The following is a 16,362-nucleotide window of genomic DNA, read 5'->3' on the forward strand; positions in this document are numbered from 1 at the left end:
CAATAAATTAATAAGAATATTACACAATTATTTTGAACTGAATACTTATTATGTTTGGTAAAAAATAAAGTAACAACTTCTGTGGACTTAGTGAAGTTCCAGTATAGACTTTTAATGGTATGGTACCAATCACTGAAGTTTATAGCAATGACTTCAAGATCCTACAATATCCTGAAGTACCTTCTGAATCTTCAAAGGAAACCTGAATTATTTTCACTATCATTTTAGCATATCATGTTAAGCAATCAATGGCATTCTAATTCTTTAAGAATTGGACATGAGTATATGTAATAGATGATTACTTTCAGTTAACTAGAATATTCTCATTGAAGGGTGCTACTTCCCAGCCTCTCTAGCATGTAGGAGTTTGCTACATTAGATTTGTGTGGATGATTTGTCCATTTTTTTTTTTTTTGATAAAGCTGTATGTGCCTGACATGAGACAAGACTGCTTCCCTCTGGGAGGCCTGGCTTTATTTCAGGCAAGAATAAAGGATTGCTAGTAGGTTGCCAAGGCCTACTTCCAAGAAGGAATGGATGCTGGCAGGGTCTTGGATAAGACTCCACCAAGTTACCATGAAGCACAAGACCATCAGGAAAACACTCTCAAAAGAAGGCATCTAAACAAATACAGGCATGAAAGGGTCAATGGTAAAGATGATGAGAAATAGTCCATACAACTGAAAACACTGACTGGAAAGTTGTATACATACCGTGACAAAAACAGAGGCCAACAGCAAGCCAACAGAATAGATCAGTCCCCTGCTATTCAGTCGAATCTGTAAGGAAGGAATTTCAAACTGAATCATGGTTTTATAAAAGCCATTTCCCTTTTCCTTGGCATGTCATCAACTTTAGAATAGCACTATCTGCAAGAATCTTCCTAAAACAAAGAAAATCAAATGGTCTTTATCCATCTCCCAACACCTTCTTGCTGGCAGCCTTGATAAGGAGAAGAGAGAAAGAGTAATAAAAATACTTAATTAATCAGAATCCTCTTCTGCATTCCATTTCAATGATTTCTTTTATATATTCCCTGGAGTGCTTAGCACAGTACTGGGCTCAGAAATGATGCTCAATAAATGCCTTTTGGTTGGGTGATGACTTGTACACTATTCAGAGATGTTCAGAAAGTGACTGCAGAATGGAAAGGTGTTTAATTGTCACAGAAAAGATTTAATTATGTTTAATATGTTCTATTTATTAAGCTAGTATAATGGGTACTTTAGAAAAATCTTCAACAGTGTTTTTGGCTAGCCCTCAGATAATTCAATAAATGTTAATTAAGTTCTTACTAAGTAAAAGGCAAAATGGCATAATAGAGAGGGGCTTGACCTTACCCTCAGAAAAATTAGACTCTCAAGTTCTTCCTCCTGATACACAACAGTTGTGTGACCCCCAGCAACATCTCAGGACCTCATACAATATTTTAGGACTATAAGTTACAGATGAATTATAGATCTGCATGCATGGAGGGAGTTTCCACACCAAGAGTTCTTCACCTTAGTGGACTCAGAGGTATGGATTCTCTCTGATCCCAGATTCTCTTAAAAATTGTACATAGCACTATGTTAAGTGCTGGGGATACAAAGTTAAAATCAAAACTGTCTCGCTTTTCAGAGGATTTATATTCTACAGGGGAAGAAATGTCATAAATAAACAGAAAATTATATAAGGCAATTTCAAGAAGGAGAGAGCAGTAACCACTGTGGGCATGAAGAAGATCCTCTTGTAGAAGGCAGAATTTGATCTATACTCATTGAAGTTAGATCAAGTCAAGTCAGCTAGCATTTATTTGTTGCCTGCTGTGTACTAGTCACTTTGCTAAGTGTTAAAGAGATAAAAAAGGTCAAAAAAAAGTTTGTTAATTTTTTAAAAAGACAGTCCATGACAGATAAAAGTACTAGTAAAGTACAGGTAAATCTAAAAACCAGTTCATGCACTTAAAGGACTCTCATTCTAATGGGGGAGATAACATGCAAATTATTATGCGCAAACAAGATATATTCAGGATAAATTGGAGGATAACCAACAGAGGCACTAAGATTAAAGAGGATTGGGAAAGACTTTTTGCAGAAGCTGGAACTTTTGCTGAGACTTGAAGGAAGCCAGGCAGCAGAAATGAGGAGGAGAGACTTTTCTAGGTTTAGGAGGCAGACAATGAAAATGCCTGAAATTTGGAGATGAAATGTATTGTGTGAGAGAGCAAGAAAGTCATTATCACTTGATTGCTGAGTATGTGGAGAAGAGTGAGATGTAAGAAGATGGGAAAAGTAGGAAGGAGATAGCTGTGAAGGGTTTTAAAAGAAAATCAGGAGATTTTATATTTGGTTGGGGAAGTAATAGGGAGCCACTGGAGTTTATTGAATAGCGGACAGGGAAAATGATATGGTCAGAAGTGCATTTAGGGAATATCAGTCTGACAATTGAGTGGAGGAAGGATTGCTTTGTCAATGCAAACTCAGTTCAGATTATGTAACATAATCTCAAAGTAGACCCAGTCAGCATGGTTTTAAGATTTTCTCCATCTTTGTTCAGTAGTATGTGAGTAGTGGTAAAGACAAAGAAGAATTGGGAGTAATTTGGTTTGGCAGGGCAAGTTGTTCAACAGGAGAAAAGGGAAAGGGACTTGAGAGAAGTGACTAGTGTAGAATTGGACTGACTTACCAAGGTCTTGGTCAAGATGCAGAAAGGAAGAGAAGTGTAGTGTGAAGATTAGATTTAGCTATCTCCTGATTATAACAAGAAAGGTATTTAGCTCTTCCTTTATTGTGAAGATTTAAATTGTAATCCCCTGTCTATTTTTAGATTTTAATCCCCAAAGTATTAACTCAATATTTAAAGTAGATCTACCCATTTTAACTACAAAAGGTGTTAAACCAAAAATGGTGTTAACTAAACACAAAATGTATAACTAACTACAAAAGGGTGAACATCCATTTCATACACTGAGTGGGCGGTCCTGGAGAGGAGCATCTGCTGTGATTGGTAGATGTAAAATTTAGGGGAGGTGACACAAGAGAAAAAGATCTTTAAATAGAGGAAACAGAGGCACACAAGATAGAATCAAGATTCAGTCACTTGTAGTTGGAATGAAGAAGAGTCACTGGAATACTGGAAGAATCATCAGACACTTGAGGAGAAACTGGAAGACAGACATTCAGACTTGGAGTGAAGACACTTCACTGTGAAATTGGACCCCTGGAGAAGCTCATGCAGGAGACCTCAGAATGCTTTTCTTTTAGATGGTCACCATGATGAGTGTAGAGGCTGACTTGGTTCCTTGCCCTTTCTGGAGGTGTGAACCTTCAAAGAAAGGCCCATCATCTTGAGACTCCTTTTCCCTGATTAGAGTCTTAGAATTTCTACCTGGCTGTGAGGAAGCCAGAGCTCTCTCTCCCTCTCTCTCTCTCCCCTTTTCTCTCATCCTTAATATCTTCCCTCTATTATAAATAAACTATGATAAATTACATTTTACTTTAGTAATTTATTTTGAGATTTATAAATTAAATCTCTGGCAACCACCAATTTAATATTCAAGTCCAACCACAAAAAATTAACAGTAGTAAGTGTAGGGGTAATGGCCTGGAAAAGAACTGAAGGGTGAAGGCATTGGAGATTTCAGAGAGGATAAAGAATAGGGTTTGGACATTCTGAAGAGCAATATGGAACTATGCTCAAAGGCTATAAAACTATAAAATAAAAACTTCCTTTGGAAGATCCCTTTGACATAATAATATCACTACTAGGTCTGTATCCCCAAAAGATAATAAAAAATAAAAGGATCTATAAGGACAAAAATGTTTTTTAGCAGCTCTTCTTGTGGTAGCATTGGGGCTGTCCATCAACTGACTGATAGCTTAAGTTATGATATATATATATATATATATATATATAAGTGTGTGCTCTATAAGAAACGACAATCAGAAAATTTTTAGAAAAACATGGAAAACCTTACATGAACTGATTCAAAGTGAAATGAGCAGAACCAGAACAGTATTCACAGTAAGAGCAATATTTTACAATGATCAACTGTGAATGACTTAGGTGTTCTTAGCAACACGGTGAGCCATGATAATTCCAGGGGATTTAGGATGAAAAATGCCACCCACCTCCAGAGAAAGAACTGATGGAATCTGATTTTTAAAAAAATTTGTGTTTTCTTTCACAACATGACTAATGTGAAAGTAAGGTTTGCATGATTGCACATATGTAACCTATGTCAAATTACTTGCCTTCTTAGTGAGGGGGAAGAAGGGAGAGAATTTGCAACTCAATTAATGGATATAATTGGAAAAATATTAAAGAGAAAAAAGAATAGGTTTGGAGTGTTAAGGCAGAGGGGTAGAATGAAAACAGGTTAGGAACAGATTAAGGAATTTCAGAATTCAAGAATATGGATGCGGCATACTTGTGGATGATGGCAAGGTCAAAGTTATGAAGGACTCTAGGGTTTCTAAGAGGTAAAACTGAGGAAGGAGTACATTCTGGAAATGGGCTCTTTTGGGCAAAGAAAAGTTTATCAGGAGAGATGGAACAGTAAGAACACAAACCCTCACCTTTCCTTTTGTTCTCAATTTATTTTTTTCTCAATCAATCATAATTGAGCAAGAACATTCTATCATATTATGGTCCAGACACTGTTAAGTTCTTGGGGGAGGGGTGATGGTATAAAAACAAAAATGAAACAATTCCTAACCTCAAGTGCTTTCAAAATAAGCATTTATAAAATGTTTCAAAATAACTTGGGGGGTGGGGGGAATTTTGTTGTTGTTGGAAGGCAATAGCAGCTAAGATAATCAGGAAAGATCTTGTAAAGAGGTGGGTAGTTCAGCTGAAATTCTGAAGATAATTAGGGATTCTAAAAGCTACCTCTGATGATGAGGATGAAGAGGGAGCACATTCCAAGAATCCCTTAAACCAACACATATTTTGCACATATCACTTATACTTCATGATAATTAGTCAGTGGAAATGTTTCATTTGAACCCATAAGTAATACTTTCTGAATGGGGAAAAAAGATTGTTTCAATACATATATTTTCTTTTTAAGGTTTGACTTCTCAATTAGAGTAATAGAATTTAGAGCTAAAAGGGAACTTACACGTCCTCTAGTATAATCTCATTTTACAATGAGGAAACAGGGCGTGAAAAGGTAAAATGACTGTTCAAAGTCACACAGCTGGTTGGTGGCAGGGCATTGATTCAGATCCTATTCTTATAAATTCCCAGTCTGATATTTTCTCTCCCATACCACTCACCTCCTTCAAAGGGTTAAATGGATATTCTAATGCTTTTAAAGCTGGTGTCTGAGAATAGAATGATCCATCTGACTCTGGCTAGACTAACATCCAATTCTTAAGTACTTAGTGGAACTCACACATGATACAGATTCTATAGTTTTATAGAGCATAAACACTGGTGTTTAACCATAAACAGACAAAAAATGAAGAAAGTCCAGAGGTAACTCTGCCACTATTCCCTATTTTCTAACAGCTGGATACCTTCTGTTTTATTATTATTATTATTATTACATGCTTAATAACCATCACCATCACAAAAAAACATTTAACTAAACAAGTGCATAAAAATTATGTGCAAAACCACAAACTCTACATTGTTTACAATTTATTAAAGATATACAAATTTTATATGTGTGCTAATATAAACATCCTCTACTTTTGAGGTCCCTTTGGATTTGTTTTATTTGGATGCGTTTTCCTCTTGATTTTGCGGCTTTTAAAAAATGTAATTATAGTATGTAATATTCTCTTTTATTGTCTTTTCCTTTCTTCACATATTTCCCATATTTTATTTATATTTCTAGTATTTGTTATTTCTAATAAAATAATACAATCTATTACATTAAAATATCAATTCTCCCATTTATTGCACATGTTATTTTTAGTGATTATGTCATTACACAACTTCTGTGAATATTTTCACACATATATATCTTTTTACTCTCAATAATGCTTTTTGGGCCTAATCCTAGTAATAGAATCTAGGTCAATGGGCATGAACAACTTTATAGCTCTTAATAAATATTTCCATCTTGTTTTCTAAAAAAAAAATTAATAGCTGCTCCTGCAATACAATATTAGGCCTGTTTCCCCATGTTCCTATCAGCATTTAATATGATCACTTTAACCCATCTGGTTCTCACTTAACATACTTATTTAGTATTTAGCTAGATTGGTCCTTAGGCAACAGACCCCAAAACCATACTCTTTCCAAAACCAAGTCTTACCAGCCTGGTCATACCCAGTGGAACTTTTGTTCCAATGCCATAACCCCTCAGGATTACCTCCATAGTATGAGAAGTATTAAAATAAGATGTTTGCAGTATATTTATGCTCTCTAAATCATTGTTATCCCACAAGACTATGCTTAGGCTTAGATATACTACTAACTTCTTACAGGTATGTGTGAGGTTTTTCTAATGTCCATCATATTTAACTTATCTAATTCGATTTATATATTCTATAACTTATCTATTCATCTACTTAACTTCTTTATTATTTATTTTTTATTAGATTTGTCTAGTTCTGAGAGGGGAAATTAAAGTCCCCTGCTATTATTATTTTCTTATCTATTTCCATCTGTATTTCAATTTAATTTTTCTTTTAAGAATCTGGATACTGTAATATTTGGTGCATGTAGGTCTAATACTGATAATGTTTCATTATTCATAGTACTCCCCCCTAAAATAATATATTTACTCTTTTCAGCCCTTCCAATTATATCAATTTTAGCCCCAACTCTGTAAGATCATGACTGCTACTCCTGCCTTCTCTGGATCAGATGAGACAGTATATTCTGCTCCAGCTCCTCACCTTCACTCTATATGTGTCTCTAATTTTCAGTGTATTTCTTGTAAACAAGACATTGCTAGATCTTGTTTTTTGATTCTTTCTGCTATCTATTTTCTTCCCATGAGTGAATTCATCCCATTATATTCATAGTACATGCATAGTCATAGTTACTAGCTATGCATTTCCAACTAATCTGTTCCTCCTCACTGTTTATTTCCTTCTTCCTTCCACTGAATCCCTCCTCAGATATCCAATTTCCTTTGACAAATACCCCTCTGATTTACACCCCTTTCCCCCCAAATCCTCTCTTATCTTCTCCTTTTGTCTTAGTTAGACCCACGTTTCCAAAGATCCCTTTCTTCTCCCTTCTCCTTTACCTTTTAATTCTTATTCTATTTATCTTTCCAAAAAGCCCTTCCTTATCCTTCCAACTGTGCCCTCCTACTGCTTGATATGAGTTGGATTCTACAAATCCTTCTATTTTGTCTTAAGAATCCCTTCCTGTCCCCTCACCTTACCTCCCTAACCCCCCAGTCTCTCCCTTATCCCACCCCCATTCTCTCCTGTTTCTCTGTACATTAAAAAAATTTTTTTTGCCTTTCTAATTGTGTATGTTGTTCTCTCTTTTCCCCCAGGTCTGATGAGAATAGGGTTCTAGTACTACCAGCCCTCCACCCTTTCTTCCCTCTTTCTGTGGCAGTTCCTCTCCTTCCTTCTCCATATGAGATAGCTTTCCACCCTACCTCATCTTGGTCTATTCTCCTACCATTTCAGCTCTTTCCCTTACATTACCTTGACCTTGAGTCTTCTATCCATATCCACCCCTTTAAAATATCCAGGCAATGATGCCATTCCCAGGGGTCAAAGATGACATTTTCCCGTTCTAGAATCAAACCATTTCACCTTTTTGCTTATGATTAGTCTTTCATTACCTTTGTAGGTTTCTCATAGATCAAGTTTTCTGCTGATTTCTGGGTTTTCTCCAGTAGTAGTTGAAATTCTTTTAGTTCATTGAATATCCATTTTTTTACCTTTCATAGTTATGCTCATTTTTGCTGGATATGTTATTTTTGGCTGTAAGTCCAGTTCTCCTGCTTTATAAAATGGTGTATTTCATGCCCTGCATTATTTTAATGTTGTGGCTGCTAAGACTTGTATTATTCTGACTAGTTCCACAGTTTAAAAAAATGTTTTTCTTGTTTGTATTTGCTCCTTAACCTGGGAACTACAGAATTTAGGAATAATGTTCCTTTGCATTTTCATCTTTGGACCTCTTCCTTTTGGTTTTTAAACTGCTATTAATGTCACAAAAATTTCCATTTGGAATTTGGGTAGACTCCAGGGACTGAAATGCCAGTGCAGGAAATGTTTTCTCTACCAGACTTGGATCAATAGTCAATGTTAGTTGCAATGTGGCTTTTCTGAAGGATGATAACCTAAGGCAAAGCAGAAGACTTTTGTTCCCTAATTCTACCATTAATAGAAATGAAGATATCTTATCCATGCCTGAGGTTGGGGGCTTCCAGAAGGCGTGGGACTACTTTGTTCATTCCCCTTAGCCTCTGGTAAAGGTTAGAGCACCAAAGAATGCTTGTTGAGTTGAAATGATTGATTTAGGCCGACTCACACCAGACTTCCAGTGGTGTGAGGTGATTTTTAATTTTTAGAGTCACTTGCTGTCCAGTCATTCAGTCTTGTCTGACTCCTCTTGACCAGATCATGACAATTCCATATATACTGTTTTTTCTTGGAAAAAATACTGGTCTGGCTTGCCATTTCTTTCTCCAGGGGATCAGGGCAAACAAAAAGGTAAGTGACTTGCCCACGGTCACACAACTAGTAAGTGTCTGAGAGTGAATTTGAACTCTGGTCTTCTTGACTCCAGATGCAGAACTCTATCCACTAATCACTTCAGTGCCTTCTAAATGAAAATTCTAACAGTATTTCTCCTTTGTTGGTCAGTTGTATCTGACTCTTTGTGACCTCTTTTGGGGTTTTCTTGGCAAGGATACTGTAGTGGTTTGCTGTTTCCTTCTCTAGCTCATTTTACAGATGAGAAAAAACTGAGGCAATCAGGGTTAAGTGACTTGTAAGTGTCTCAGACTAGATTTGAACACGTCGATGAGTCTTTCTGATTCCAGACCCAGCACTCTATCCACTTTGCCACCTAGTTTCTCTTTGAGGTCACTTATTTGAGTTCCTTAGTCTGATAACTCCTACCTGCTAATACAGATCACCAAATGTCTATAATTTTGTAGATAAAATTTAGGGTGTAGTTTGAGAATCAACTTGCCCGTGGCCACACATCTACTAAACGTCAAAAATGGGATTTAAATCTTAACTCCTTGTCTAGTATAATACCATAACCTTGCAGTGCCTTTCACCTGTTATCATATATGTATACATATATTGGTTTATAAATGTATATATAGCTATACATACATATATTAATATAAACATACATACACCTACCCCACAAATGGAAATCCAATCATGCTAACACTGTAACCATCAATTTACTTCCACATCTGGAAAAAGCAGTCATAGGTCACATATTCCTCATTTCATGTATATTGGCTGTCTGAGACCAGGGAAATGAAAGGACTTTGCCCCATGTCACACAGATGTTTATTATCACCCACATCTTGACTCTCAGTCCAGAGTTCTTCCTGTTATAACTTGCTATTGTTTTGAGAGATAAGTTCCTGGATTAATAAAGGCTCAGAAAGGACCATCTGGTCCAACCTATGTTCAGCCAAGAATGCTGTCTATACTATCCCTGATGGGTGGTCATTCAACTAGAGACTTTGAGGCTGTGCTCTTAGTATTAAAATCCAGGAAAAGGAATTTACCAGTTCTCTTTGCATCTGGCACTAGGACCACAGGACCCTTAAAATGAAGGCCTTTATTAATTTAAAAATTAATGTTTTATTTTTTCTTCAATTACATTTAAATAATTTTAAACATTCATTAAATTTTTTTTGAGTCAAATTCTCTCCTTCCTTTTCTTTCCTCCCCTTCCCTAAAATGGCAAGATGATACTGGTTTTACATGGACAATAATATAAGACATTTTTCTATATTAGTCATTTTGTTTAAGGGGTATTTTTAACTGAGTCCTCTTTATCACCGAAGACATTTCATTAGGAAACCATTAAATGTACCCATCTGTGCCACAGTAATATATATATATATATATATTTTTTTAACTTGCAAGACACTTCTTTATTTCCCAAGTAACATTTCCTTGGTGATATTTCTTACTCCTTTTCTTCTATATAACCTCATTGGTTATATATCACAATTTAAAAAACATTATTTAATTAATTAATTTAAAATCCCATCATTACATCATTCATATTCTTTCCCTCCCGTTTCTTCCCCCCTCCCAGAGGTGATGAGCAATTCCATTGGGTTTTACATGTATCATTGTTCAAAACTTGTTTCCATATTATTAATATTTGCAATAGAGTGATCACTTAAAGTCTACATCCCCAATCATGTCTCCATTGACCCATGTGTTCAAGCAGTTGTTTTTCTTCTGTGTTTCTACTCCCACAGTTCTTTCTCTGAATGTGCATAGCATTCTTTCTCATAAGTTCCTCAGAATTGTCCTGGGGGGGGGGGGCAGCTGGGTGGCTCAGTGGATTGAGAGCCAGGCCTAGAGATGGGAGGTCCTAGGTTCAAATCTGGCCTCAGACACTTCCCAGCGGTGTGACCCTGGGCAAGTCACTTGACCCCCATTGCCTAGCCTTTACCACTCTTCTGCCTTGGAGCCAATACATATTATTGACTCCAAGATGGAAGGTAAGGGTTTATTAAAAAAAAATAATGTCCTGGATCATTGCTTTGCTGCTAGTAGAGAAGTCCAAAGTTACATTCAATTGTGTGCCACAGTAATATAAGGAAAATGATTCCATTTTTCCAAAGGGAGCTAGTTGCAAATATGAAATGTACTTCTATGAATTAGGTGACTATTTAAATCCATTGTAATAGCCTAATTGATTTCCATACTCAATTTTCTCTCCTCTTCAATTGATTCTCTACCTCATTGCACAAGTGAAATTCTTAAGGCTTGTCATGCCTCATCACTCCTCTGCTCAAAAAGTTCCAGGGGCTTCCTACACTTATAGAACCTAGTGTAATCCCCTCTGCTGGGCACCAAAAACTCTTGGCAATCTGGCCAAAGCCTACTTTTCTAGGCTCTTTGCAGATTCCTTCCCTTTTACACAGTTTCCACTTCAGTCAAGCTGTCCAACTTGCTGTTCTTTTTATGTGACATTCCATCTCCTGTCTGCATTTTTGCTTACATTGTCTATCTCCTATCCATGGAGTGAATTCCTTCCAGGACCTCATTTTCTTAGAATCTCCATCTCCCTTCAAATTCTACTTCAATTAATCAACGGATATTTATTAATCATCCACCATTTTCTTCTCTAGTTCATTTTACAGATGAGGAAACTGAGACAAGGAGTTTTAAGTGACTTGCCCAAGGTCACATAACTAGTGAGTGTCTAAGACTCGATTTGAACTTACAAAAATGTATCTTTTTTTTATTCCAAGCCTAGTGCTCTATCCAATTGTGCCACCTAGCTGTCCAGCAGTCTTTCAACCATACAAGAATGATATGTTTCCAGAATTTCAGAGGCCGTCTATTCCAACTCATAAAAAAAGGGAATCTCTACTCTAACACCCCAAATTAGACTTCAACTTTTGCTCAGTGACCTAAGGTGAGGGAAAATCTCTTAACTTGGGAAGTTTTTCTTTAATGCAAACCTTTTTGCTACTAGTTCTACCCCATTGGGCCAAACACAACAGGTCTGATTCCTCTTACACACCTCAGTCTTTCGCATACTCTCTTGTTTCCACTCTTTTCACTTGATCCTAAAATAGCATGGGCTAAATAAGGACTCTTCATCATCCTAGCTATTCTTCTCTGGACACTCTCACTGGACACTGATAGTCTTTCTAAAATATGACAACACAATAATCTCTGTGTACAACTTTTTTTTTTAATTTTAAGTTTTAATTTATTTAGTCATTTTAGAACATTATTCCTTGGTTACAAGAATCAATTTTTTCCCTCCCTCCCCTCCCCCCCACCCATAGCGGATGCGCAATTCCACTGGGTATTACTTGTGTCCTTGATCAGAACCTATTTCCATGTTGTTGATGTTTGTACTAGGATGATCATTTAGAGTCTATATCCTCAACCATATCACCTCGACCCATGTATTAAAGCAGTTGTTTTTTCTTCTGTGTTTCTACTGTCTGTGGGCACCTTCTAATGTAACTATCATTACCTTATTTGTGGATGCTGTTTCTCTTAACGTAATCCATATTTGCATTACCTTTTTGGCTATCATATCATATTGGATATTTGTATTGCAGCCTACTAAATCTCCAAAATCTTTTTCAAAATTGATGCTGTCTTGGTATGTTTTCCCCAATCTTTGCACATAAAATAATAAAAAAAAAGTACCTAATCCATCACCAGTGAAAGAACTGGTAGAGTTAAAATGCAGATGAAAGCATACCATTTTTCATTTGTTTTGAGGGTTTGTGTTTTGGGGTTTTGGCTTTATAAGATTACTCACTTACAAAATGAACAATATGCAAATATGTTTTGCATGATAATATATGTATAACCCAGATTGAATCACCTGCTAGCACCGAGAGGGAAAAAGGAAGGAAGGGAGGGAGTTAAATCCAATCATATAACTTAGGAAAATGTGTGGAAATTTGATGTAATTAGTAAAAATAAAAAAATTTTAAAAAAATAGATAGCTAACATTTACATAGTACTTTAAAATTTCTGAAATGTTTGACAAATTTGATCTCATTTGATCCTCAAAGGACCTAAAGGACATCAGTGCTATTAATATTCTCATTTTACAGATGAGTAAACTGAGGCAAAAAAGAGGTTAAGTAACTTAAGTACAGTTACATAGCCTGTAAGTAACCAGGATTATCTCTGAACTCAGGTTGTCCTGACTCCAGATTTGGCACTCTATTCACCTACCTGACTCTCTAACCTCCTTACTAAACTCTACCTTTATTAATTTTATTTGATTCTGCCTAAAATTACATAGCCTGTCAAAACCTTTTTGATTTCTAATTTGTCTTTTAGTTTGTTAGAGAGCCCTCCCAGCTTTGTGCCACTTGTAAAATGGATAAGCATGCCTTCTATACCTTTATCATTGCTATAAAACTTAGCCAAGTTCAGATCACAGGGCGTTGAACTATTAGTTACTACTCTTTGACTCTAGCCATTCAAATCATTTTAAATCCACCTATCTGGGTTATCACCGAATCCATATCTAGCCATCTCTTAAAAAGAACAAGCAGTAATAACTTCAGAGTCTTTATTAAATGCTTTGCTAAATGGCAAATTATGTCATCCCCTTGTCTACCAGTAGAGTAACTTTGTTTTTTAAAGGAAGTATGGTTAGTTTGGCAGCATTGCTTCTTGATGAAACAATGTTAGTTATTTGTAATCATGGTTTCTTTTTTCTAAATGTTCACTAACCATTATACATTCTAGAATTTTGCTAGGAAGTGAAGTCAGGTCACTGACCTAGAGTTTATAGACTTCCTTTAACAGACACATACTTATATATTTACCCATATATAGGTAACCAAGTCATATCTTTATATACACATATATGACATTTATAGATCCCCAGGCCAATATACAAAGATTATATTTTATGCTTATATGTTAACATAGTTAAATATGATCACATTTATATGGTAAATTATTTTATAAAGTAGATCACATGCATGATCTCATTTGATCCTCACAAGCCTATATGGCAGGTACCACAGATATCATCATCTTCATTTCGTAGGTAACCAAAGCTCAGGGATGTTAATCAAGACCAGGTGGTTTTTTTAATGTCAGGTAAGATTAGAGTCTATGCCTTCTGATTTTCAAGTTTAGGCCATTTTTACTTTACCTCCCTAGGCACAGCAGCAGTTGGGTGTGCCTATTTTCTTCTTGTGTTTTTTCCAAATACTCTGAAACTTTGGCATGCATGTCAAAAATGAAAACCACTACCATTCCTTTACTTTCAAAGGCTTATGGGAGCTTGCATTTGGTAGTTACTTGAGGTGTAATCTTGTTCAGATCTCTGATACATATTCAACATAGTTTCCCCATGGGAACAAAAGGAAAAGCCAAACCAAAAATTAAACTCATGAGGTGAATGAACAACTGAGAGCTCAAACATGAAGCACAAGAAAGTGGGTGATTTAAAAGCATCTTGTATATTCTCTAATTAATCTGCTAATTCAATGATTTGGTCTTTTCTGACCAAGGAATTTTGAATTCATTTATCTGAACACTGTACCCTATTCAGAAAATCTCTCATTAGAGTTGTATGGCATAGTTAAAAAAACCTTCCCTCTAAGCAGAAATAATCATTTCCTTGGAGAAATGAGGGTAGTAGTTGGTTAAGCAGGAAACCATGGGCTGACAATATGTTTTAACTAGAGCAATAATCAACGACAAAGAATTGTCCACTGAGCACCTATTATGTTAAACAAAGCACTACTGGGAACACAGAAATTACAAGGTTAAGTCTCCCTGTCTTCAGAAAGTATATAAAATAGCTGTGGAAACATGACAAGAAAACATATCCTTTCAGGAAAAGAAAGGTAATCATACAAGGTGGTAAATAAATTCCAGGTAACTGCTATAATACCATTTGGGGAGGTGGAGAAGAGGCAGAGGGGGCAATTCCAGGCAGGGAGAATGGCCTGAGCAAAAGGCACAGACAGATAGAATAGTTAAAAGATTGTTAAGGGAATAGTGAAGAGGCCAGTTTGGTTAGACCAGGAAACAAGAGATAAGGGCTGGGTGTGAAGGACTTTGACAACAAGGGTAAGGAATTTGGATTTATCTTAGTATAGGGTGTGAAATGTTGATCTAAACCTAATTTTCCCCATACTGTTTTCCAATTTTCCCAGCAGTTTTTGTCAAATGGTGAGTTCCTGTCCCAAAAGCTGGGATCTTTGGGTTTAATCACAGACTATCTTACTCTAAGTCTATTCCACTGATCCACCCTTCAATCTCTTAACCAGTAACATATTGTTTTGATGATCACTGATTTATAGTAAAGTTTAAGATCTGGTACTAGGCTCCCATCCTTCACATTTTTTTTCATTATTTTAGAGTAAGGAATTTGTACTGGATCTTCTAGGTAGTAGGGAGGTAATGATTTTTTGAGCAAGAGTGTGATCTAATGAAAAAGATTTTTTGAAGAAACTTAATCTGATCTTAGATTGCTTTTTTGGTCAAAACCAAAGCCTTTTCAAAATTTTAAACTAAATTCTACTCACCATAGAAATACTAGATGTGGAAGAAATAAACCTTTGTTTGGAAATTCAAATCTTAGGAATGAAATTAGACCTCTGGCCATTGATAGACACAGTATGAACTCAAAGAGATTAAGAGTATGAAATATTGTCTCACATAATCCTCTGCCAAAAAATGTATCTAAGTCAGTCAATGGAAGATTGTGCCTTGGGCCACTCAGGCACCCAAAGGTGGAATTTAGGGGCAAATGGAAAGGGCAATATCCATGTTTTCTTCCACCTAAAAGCACCCAGAAAGGGAAATGAAGCATTTGTCTCTACCCAGAAGGAAGCTATAAGAAAGCTAATTGAATTTATGTTATTGAAGAAGACTGACAGCTTTAGTTCCACTCTTTTGGGCTATTACAGAGTCTCCATCTAATACTGTATGGTGCCTACTAGTCATTAGTTATTTGTGCCCTGAACACTAGGTCTGTTCCTGCTCTGTGGCCAATTTAATAGAAACATGAAGGAGATGATAATTTTATTGTACTCTGCCCTGGTTGGACCAAATCTAGAGTAATATGTTCAGTTCTGAGAAGGATACTAGGAAAGCCATTTTTAATATGTTTCAGTGTCCCCAGAGGAAGGAGGAGGATGAGTAAATTAGATATTTCACTCCTTCTCTAGATAGCTGCTATAATTACAGATTGCTTTTCTCTAGGGAAAGTTTGAAGATTCTCAAGATGGGGGGGATGATTGAGAATGTAACTTATTGGTGAAGATGAAAGGGAATGGTACCAAATGCCAATGGATTAGCCATGGTAAAGATAAAGGGTGCCTTTTGGTTAGGTATTGGTGGGAGAGAAGGAAGATAGAGTGGGAGAAGAGGTCAATGTGTTTTGAGACAAAGATGATGGGAGAAGAGAGAGTTCACATAGAATGACCTCCATTTTCTTAGGGTAGTAGGAGGAAAGAGACAGTTGAGAATGGTGAGGAAAGAAGTATGAGGTTTAAGGAAGGAAGACAAATTTTGGAACAGTTTTTTTTTGTGAAGGGAAATAGGGAATCAATTAGGGAAAAATAAAATAACTGCCTTGTTGGAATGAGGAACCAGATGGTATTGGATAATAAGAATTTGCAATGTACTCAGTCAGCACATTATTGCTAAATCTTGTGAGATAATACAGATATTATTTTCTCCAGGCAGCTATGGGGTGTAGAATGCTGAGTCTAGGAAAACCAGAGTT

At 36.2% G+C, this 16,362-nt stretch overlaps 1 protein-coding gene across 2 annotated transcripts in view; it reads right to left on the reverse strand.

Moving 5' to 3' along the window:
• Positions 1 to 16,362, reverse strand: part of SLC24A3 (solute carrier family 24 member 3) — a 762,044-nt gene that overhangs the window by 14,970 nt on the left and 730,712 nt on the right. For both annotated transcript variants that reach the window (XM_007476642.3, XM_016427591.2), the window contains exon 16: positions 714 to 779. In XM_007476642.3, coding sequence (XP_007476704.1) covers positions 714 to 779 — 66 coding nt within the window. The remainder of the gene's footprint in view (positions 1 to 713; positions 780 to 16,362) is intronic.

This window comes from Monodelphis domestica, chromosome 1 (assembly GCF_027887165.1).
Source record: "Monodelphis domestica isolate mMonDom1 chromosome 1, mMonDom1.pri, whole genome shotgun sequence".
Classification (NCBI taxonomy): Eukaryota; Metazoa; Chordata; class Mammalia; order Didelphimorphia; family Didelphidae; genus Monodelphis; species Monodelphis domestica.